Source organism: Astatotilapia calliptera, chromosome 12 (genome assembly GCF_900246225.1).
Source record: "Astatotilapia calliptera chromosome 12, fAstCal1.2, whole genome shotgun sequence".
Taxonomy (NCBI): Eukaryota; Metazoa; Chordata; class Actinopteri; order Cichliformes; family Cichlidae; genus Astatotilapia; species Astatotilapia calliptera.
The window spans coordinates 4348386-4356713 of NC_039313.1; the positions used below are offsets into that span (position 1 = coordinate 4348386).

Consider the following 8328-nt stretch of genomic DNA (forward strand, 5'->3'; position numbering starts at 1 on the left):
TATTAATCATTTGAAGTCGTGTCATACTTTATTCTCTCTGTGTGTCAGATGTTCCTTATGTCCTAAAGCTGGAGTCACGGTGTCACACTCCCTGTTGGCCTGGTCAGGCTGTTTACTTCATGGCTCCCAGTTTCCCAGACAAACAGCGCTGGGTGGCTGTGATGGAGTCTGTGGTGGCTGCGGGCCGAGCCTCCCGGGAGAAGGCAGAGGCTGACGCAGTGAGTATCTCCAGAGCAGGCGAACGCAACCCGGGGCAGCTCGCTCTCTGTCTTTAATGTCTCCTGACTCAATTCATATCCGGCCGTGGTCACAGCTGTCGCGTCTGTGGTCGTAAACATGATATTTGACTGTGTTGGTGCTGTTCACCATGAGCAGATTTCCCCTCCGTAGACTATTTAAGACGTAGGTTTCGAGCTTAAAGTTTAACGGGTAGTTTCGCTTACGTGCGTCATTAATTGTCCCTTTCTTCTCTCTTCTTTTCTCTTTCTCTCCTCTCTCTTTGTCTCTCTCGCCTGTGTTTGTTGCTTTTTCATCGTGACACATTGTATGTCCGGCATATGGGCGTGTTTTGTCGATTTGCTCTATTCCTACCCATGTGTCACTGCACACATAGGCTGCTGTGTCCAAAAGACAAATGGTTCTGTCTCCACTGGTCCAGGTAAACAGTTAGACACGAGACATTTTGACACACACGAGCACTGCACATCCTACACGAGGCACGCTGTAGTGCATGAGTCTGTCATTTCGTTGGCTGTCACCTGCCCCCCACCCTGCTGTCACTTCACTTGCTGTGACCACTTCTCACTTTCACTATCCTTTGCTGTATCCTGAACAAACTCTCAAATATTCTTCCCTGTCTCCGATGTCCTTTTTTCTAACCACAGTACACAAATATTCGCCAAGATGTCTGATCATCTTTGGGTTGAATCTCTGCAGCTGTCCTGTCCGGAGGAGCAGGGACCGCACTGCCGAGTTTTACCTGTTTGTGTACTTGTCTGCGTTGTTACCTCTGCCCTTTCTGCACACTCCTCTGAGGGAGGCTGGGACTCAAGTCACTTGACTTAACCAAGAGACGCAAGTCATATTCTTACTAATCTTTAAAAGAAAAAAGCAACGACAAGATCTAGAGCTGAATGTGGTAATATTAAAATTACATGAAACTAATGTTGTCCAAGTAATTTTTTCTCATCCTCATTAACTTGTAAATTCAGGTTGATATGAGTGAAACGACGAGTGAAACCTCATGTGTCAGTCATGGAGTTCATCTGAAGTCACCTTATGGGTGACTCTGTAAACGGCAATGCTCATTTTTCATAATTTACTCTATTTATAGACCAATCACTGAAATTGTATAAGCACTATGAATGTGATGGACATGAGCTTAGTACATCTGTCATCCATATAAATCAGCACAGATGCTGATTGGGTACACAGGCGAGTGAGGCCTAAAGCTTGCTACTGTACTTCTACCCAATCCCTAAAGGAGTTCAAATTCCTATCAGACTCAATTGCCACCTTTTAATATTAATAGTTTAAGTTGCTATGGCGACTGTCCTAATCTGCTTGACCCTCTCATCTCAGCTTGCAGCTGTATGTATCTAATTCTGTTGTATATGTGTAGAAGATATCAGCAGCGTATGAGCTGGAACACTGACTCAGTAATGAGGGAGCCGGCGGTGATGCTGATTAGTGTTAATAATGACTCTTGTTTAAACGCAGTAGAGCTTGTAGACTTTGATCCTTTCACTCTGATCATTTGTGTAAACATTACGTTTTTGCAATCTGTACTTGACCACTGGCAAAATATTTACTTCATTTATTCATTTCGAATGTAAAATCTTGTTCTCAGCTTCGTAGGAGTCGCTAATGTTTATTAAAAGTATCTTTTATTCCCTTTAATGCTGACAAGTGGTACAAAATTACTTTATTACAAATGAAAGCATCGTTTCGTTGGTACTGTAGAGCCTCTGAATAAAACAGCGTGCTATTAAAGGTCTAACAAGTATAACTTTCTATCCGTGACCTGAAGCTGAAGACCGCTTGTGACTTGGTCCCACGTCTGACACTGTGATTCTGAACCCAGTCCTCCAGCCATCCAGCCCCTCCCGTCCTGCTCCTCTGTTCCCTCCTACCCAAGGTCACGTGGAGGTCGTGATCCAGCTGACCCTTCACCCCTCTCTGTTCTTTCAGAAGCTGCTGGGAAACTCTCTGCTGAAGCTGGAGGGAGATGACAGGCTGGACATTAACTGCACCCTTCCGCTCACAGATCAGGTAGGAACATGTTTTATATGCTATAAAATGATATTCATATGTAACTACATATATATTTATTAGAAAATATGTTTACTTCTTAATTGTGCATTTTAAGCAGTAGAAAATGACATGATCTGCAGTTGCAGGTGTATTCAGGAGAAGAACGATGTATTGGAGCATGGAGCAGATGCTCGGGGCTCTCTGCCAGGATTTGCCGCATGTTGCTCCAGTTTGAAATGTCACCACGTTCACCTGAATTTTTTTTTTTTTTGTGTGTTTCGCTGCTGTGCCGCAGATCGTTCTGGTGGGCTCTGAAGAGGGGCTGTATGCGCTGAATGTTATCAAGAACTCCCTGACTCACATTCCTGGCCTGGGGTCAGTCTTTCAGATCTACATCATCAAAGAGCAGGAGAAACTGCTGATGATTGTTGGTGAGAGGCCCAGCTTTGGTATTTTCAGTAGAAAATAAATGTCTGCTGAGCAGCAGGAGTCGACTCTAGATTTTCATTCGCTGAGACAGTCACAGTGTCGGTCGTAAATCAAAAGGTCAATATCTGCTGCCATTACAAATAACTGGCATAATTGATGAAGTGCAATTATTATGCATCATTTAAACTGAAAGGTTGGTCTGCCATACTAATAACTTTGGAGAAACTTGTAAATATCTTGTTACACAAGACAGCAGGGTGGCTTAAAAGTGACTAATGTCTTTATCCTTGAACAAGCTATGTGTAATGTCTGTGTGCTGCAGGGGATGAGCGAGCGCTGTGTCTGGTGGAGATTAAAAGAGTGAAGCAGTCTCTGGCCCAGTCCCACCTGCCTAGCCAGTCTGAACTGGCTCCATACATCTTTGAGACTGTGAAAGGCTGCCATCTGTTTGCTGCAGGAAAGGTAGTTCTTCTGTCTTTGCATGAATGCTGTTTTCATGGTTGAAATGTGACCGTACGTACGAGCGTGTGCATTCTCTTTACAGATAGACAACACGCCTTGTATATGTGCTGCAATGCCAAACAAAATAACCATTCTGCGCTACAATGAAAATCTTAGCAAATACTGCATTCGTAAGGTGAGTATGACACAGTACAGTCTGTTATACTGTTGAAAGTATGTCATGCTTTTTTTCTTTTGACCAAACAAAGGTAACGTTTGGTTTTAAAGTGGATAAATCTTCTACCTTCAAAACATTTTCTACTACTAGATGTGCTTCAAAGTACTGGCTTTCCCTCACCACCTAATTCTTTACCTCACAGGAAATTGAAACTCTGGAGCCCTGCAGCTGCATCCATCTGACCAGTTACAGCATCATCATCGGCACAAACAAGTTCTACGAGATTGAAATGAAGCAATTTGTACTTGAGGGTGAAGTACTTCTTTATGCCTTTAATGCTTCCAGGATCAAATCAGTTACCAGCCAGTCACAGGATGATATTTTACGGTTGTTGGATCACTGTGTGGCTTTTAACCTCAGCTTTTTCCGCTGCAGAATTCTTGGACAAGAACGACGTTTCGTTGGCCCCGGCTGTGTTTGCAGCCTCGTCTCACAGTTTTCCCATCGCCATCATGCAGGTGGCCAGCAGCATGCAGAAGGAGGAATATCTTCTGTGTTTTCACGGTAAATCCATAGGAACTGAGCTCCATGAGCTCATGAGATACGATTAGCCAAGTCAGTGCAACAGAAGGGGTTTTTCTTCTAACCTGGCTAGATCGAAACATGTTTCAGGCTCCAAGTGTTTTACATTTTCAGCTGGGTGAATGTGTTTTACACATGCATCCTGTTGTGCTAGTAGTACTGCAGTTTCAGAAGCACAAACTGTTAGTGTCCCAGGATTTTTAATGCACTCGTTGCATAGTGGTTACCACTCCGACACTCCAAAGACATGTACTTACTGGGGATAGGTTACTGATTCTAAATGTCTATTCTAGGTATACATCTATAAATAATAAATGCTAATCTGGGTATATAAGCTGAATAACATTTTTCGGGATTAAAGCTATTATATTATAAAAGTGTGCTTAAAATACTGCTGTCTGCACACAGTGTTTTGTCTGTAAGAGTATGATGAAGAGTGCAGCAAATGTTTCTGTGGCAGAGTTTGGAGTGTTCGTGGACTCGTATGGACGAAGAAGCCGCACTGAGGAAATCAAGTGGAGCCGTTTGCCTCTGTCGTTTGGTAACTGCTGTTTCTTTCATCTTAATTCTCTCATTGAATTAAAAAAAACAAAAAAAAACAAAAAACAACACACCATTAACTGTACCAAATCCACTAAATAACTAAATAATTGTGTGTGTCGTCTGTTGCAGCCTACAGAGAGCCCTACCTGTTTGTCACCTACTTCAACTCCTTGGATGTCATCGAGGTGCAGGGGCACGCTGCTCTGGGGTGAGACACAGTGGCCTCTTTGTGCCACATCTTACACTCGTTGAGTTTACTTCTCAGCTGCATTTCCCTCAATTTGGTCTTTTCTTCCAGTCCTACAGTGCTGGCACACCTAGATATTCCAAATCCACGTTACCTGGGCCCAGCTATTTCCTCTGGGGCAATTTACCTCGCCTCCTCCTACCAGAACAAACTGCGGGTCATCTGCTGTAAGGGAAGTCTGATCAGAGAGTCTGGGGAGCTCCAGAGGACCGGGTCCAGTCGAGGGTCAGTTCACTCTGTCATGTTTGCTCACTTTAATCCAGTTTAAACAAAGAAAAAAAATATTTCAGTGACAGTCGGAGTGAGTTAAACATTCAAACACAAAACAAATCACCCAAAAAGTCCTGAGCGCTTGTATTGTCTGCTAAAAATCACTGGAAGGTTGGCTTTGCTATGTCTGCTACCATCCATGGTGTGTTTTTGTTGTTGTTGTCAACAGTAGTCCCAGTAAGCGGTGTCCACCCACCTACACAGAGCACATCTCTAAGCGTCTGACCTCAGGCCCCGGCAGCCATGACGGCTTGCATCGGGAGCCGAGCACCCCACATCGTTATCGGGAGGGCCGCACAGAGTTCAGAAGAGACAAGTCTCCTGCCCGGCCTCTGGACCGGGAGAAGTCACCGGGCAGGGTGTTGGACAGCCGCAGGGAGAGGTCTCCTGGAAGATTCGGAGACAGCAGTCGACTCCACGCTGGTTCTGTCCGAACCCAGCTCGCACCTGTTAACAAGGTATGCAGAAGTTTCCGGTCGGCCTGTGGATGCGCTAAGGATTATTATGAACAAAATCAAACTGCCCTTCTGGTAGAAAGGGCATCCAAATATTTAATGAGTATGTTCTGCCTTGGATTTGATCAGACAAAAACAGTCCTATTCTTGATATGGCAACACAAAGCTGTTCTGCTGAATGTGGATACATCATTCTGACATGTTTCCAGATGTCTTCTCCCCGGTTATTTCTGTCAATGTGCAGAAAAATACAGTTTATATCTGTAAAGTGTGGAAACTGTTGCGCTTTCACAAAGTCTTCTGAAGAGGCTCAAGCTCCAGCAGCGCTTGTGCTATAAAGAGCAAACTTACTGCTTAGTCAGCATGTTTGAGGTCATCCTGGTGAAGACTGCAAGAAAAAACCTTGCTCTTTATGCTGCATGTCTGTGAAGGTTCTCAGTCATCCAGGTCATCGTAGTCAAAGGAGCTTGCAAAGAAAAGCGTCTGGACTTCTTTAAGTTGCTTGAAAGTCTTTGTGCTGCAGTGTTGCTGCTGGAGTTTCAGACTCTAGATATTTTTTTTTTTTTTTTTTTTTACAAACCTCTGTCTCAGCACAGATACATTTGTGCACATAACCACACACACAGTAGGTTATTTTGATTTTAACACAGTGACTCTGCAGACTGGTGTACACATGCGTGTGCTATGAGGAAGGCTAATCGTTATAGGGTCTGTCAATAAAACTGAATTGAAATGAATGAGTGAATTAAATAGGCTGGATCTCTTTTTCCATATCTAACAAGTTACTGTCTGCAGATGAAGTGCTGAACTATAGGTGAAATACACAACACAGGCTAAAGGCAAAACAGCTGATGTGTAGAGATGCAGAGAAATACTACATGAATGCGTTTGTGCTTTAAGCGCTGGGTTCAGTAAGACTGGGAGAAAGCCACGTGAATTTAAAAGCTGCGTCACTGCCCAGCATCAGGAAAAGGATCACCTCTGATTAGAGTTGCAGATTTTATTAAAATACTCCAGGCTGTGTAAGACAAATTCATCTGCAACCCCCAGTGGTGAGAGAGCAGGTAAAGAACAAATTTATAAAAAAAAAAATGAATTCAAAAAACAAAATTACTTTCTCGTTTTTTAAGGTTAATATGAATGAGGCTCAGTTGCCCTGTTTGAGGATAGATAATATTAAGTATTGTAACATGCAGACATCATGGGCTGCCTCTTGAGACATTTTTTATATAGTGTGTAACAAATCTGATAATAGAAGTCAAAATCTAACAAACAGGGAAAAAACAAAACAAAAAACACCTTCAAAGTGTCTGCATGCACACTGCTGAGGAAAAAACCCTATAATATGCACCTTGTACTGGGATTCCCTGCTTCCTTCCTGCTGTTCCAAATAAATATTACTAGCAGCAGCGATCAGGTGCAAAATAAGACAAGCTTTATTGTTAAATTTAGCAGTTTGCTGTAAACTTCAGTAAATCATGTTTGTACGATTCATTTAAATACATATCCAGTAAGGCTACTCACCTTTAGTTTCACAACTGATGCTGCAGCTCTTCAGTAAATACAGACAACACCAAACTATTCATGATGTTTAAGCCACAGTGACACGCTTTGACCTTTGCTCTTAATCTGTGTTTGCAGGTGTGGGATCAGTCGTCAGTGTGAGTCCACTTGCTGCTCCTGACTGGAGGTTGTAGAGAACCAACTGCAAAAGCCCTTATTCCACCCTGAGTGCAAGCGCGCGCACACACACACGCACGCACAAACACACACACACGCACACACACACACACACTGCCTGTACATAGTGCAGCGTCAGTTCCTCGTTCAACCTCACAAAAACCTGCAACGGGAGACGTCTCCTGTGACAATCCTCTTGACACGTGCTTTTATGGGAGTTATCCCACAGTAGATTTGGTGGCAGGGAACCTACGCTGATCTACAGAAGCTACTTTCTATCTCCTCAAAGTTGTAAATATTGCTGTCGGAGTTTTTATAGATAAAAGGGAAGAGTCGGCTGGTAAAGCCATGTCTATTTTTTTTAAAAAATGAGTTTCTAAAGATGTTGCAGGGAGATTAACGCTGTCGCTGGCTAGGACGTACAATATCAACCTTACATAAGAATCTGAAATATCACAGGGTTTTTTCTCCGTTAAGAGAATTAAACTGACATTGAATTACTTTCATAGCTCACTAACGGAAGGGAGATCTGAGGAGGCAAGACTTTGCACACAAGACTGGATTTGATCAGGAGTTTAAAAGCTCATTTTTGTTACGCGACCAGATCAACCGTGTGGTCTTCTTGCCTGAATAGCCTTTGATATATAACTGCATAAGAGTGCTTCGACCGTCGTTGTCCGGCCATACTTTGTAAAACAATTATTAAGCAGTGTTTCGCTCCAAGTGTTCCTCGTGTTGTTTTTAGCAAACCTAAGAAAGAAACACGCAGCTCTGCCTCTGATGCCGGACGCCGTGCTGTCAGGCTGGCTCAAAGCGCCTCAGCTTGCTCTTAGTCCGCTGCTGCCGATTATGGTACAGATGTCCCGTTTCTGTGCAGTGATATGAAGTCTAGTAACCGTCAGGGGTCGTCACTTGCTTGTATCGTTTCTTTAGAGGCAGCAAGACCACCCCCCACTCATCACATCAGTGAGCATGACTAACTTAGAGCAGCACTGTCGCTTTTTGATCGATTCTCTTGGTTGTTCTTTTCTGTCATGTACTCACTTGGATTTGCATTCTATAAGTAGAAATTGATGTTAGACAGTGTAACTTAAGATTTTCTTGATTTTTAGAGCTGTATACCAGTACACGCATTAAACATGATTCTAGTGTCCGTTTTCTTCTTTGTGCGCTCTCAGTTGCAGATTCTCCACCACAGCAAGTTGTGTCAGTGAAAGCAGGTATCACCTAGCAAGCAAACAGTCACAACA

The 8328-nt window shown here is 43.3% G+C and overlaps 1 protein-coding gene across 7 annotated transcripts in view; it reads left to right on the forward strand.

The window, feature by feature from the left end:
* citb (citron rho-interacting serine/threonine kinase b) overlaps positions 1 to 8237 on the forward strand; it is a 50849-nt gene extending 42612 nt beyond the window's left edge. For 4 of the 7 annotated variants that reach the window (XM_026187268.1, XM_026187269.1, XM_026187267.1 and 1 more), the window contains 13 exons: positions 49 to 218; positions 614 to 658; positions 2191 to 2271; positions 2549 to 2684; positions 3005 to 3144; positions 3227 to 3319; positions 3504 to 3612; positions 3737 to 3865; positions 4344 to 4424; positions 4556 to 4634; positions 4725 to 4898; positions 5113 to 5401; positions 7040 to 8237. In XM_026187268.1, the coding sequence (XP_026043053.1) occupies positions 49 to 218; positions 614 to 658; positions 2191 to 2271; positions 2549 to 2684; positions 3005 to 3144; positions 3227 to 3319; positions 3504 to 3612; positions 3737 to 3865; positions 4344 to 4424; positions 4556 to 4634; positions 4725 to 4898; positions 5113 to 5401; positions 7040 to 7063 (1550 nt within the window). In that variant the 3' untranslated portion in view covers positions 7064 to 8237. The remainder of the gene's footprint in view (positions 1 to 48; positions 219 to 613; positions 659 to 2190; positions 2272 to 2548; positions 2685 to 3004; positions 3145 to 3226; positions 3320 to 3503; positions 3613 to 3736; positions 3866 to 4343; positions 4425 to 4555; positions 4635 to 4724; positions 4899 to 5112; positions 5402 to 7039) is intronic. The other 3 variants (XM_026187272.1, XM_026187273.1, XM_026187274.1) reach the window with 1 other exon arrangement.
* Positions 8238 to 8328: the final 91 nt, after the last annotated feature.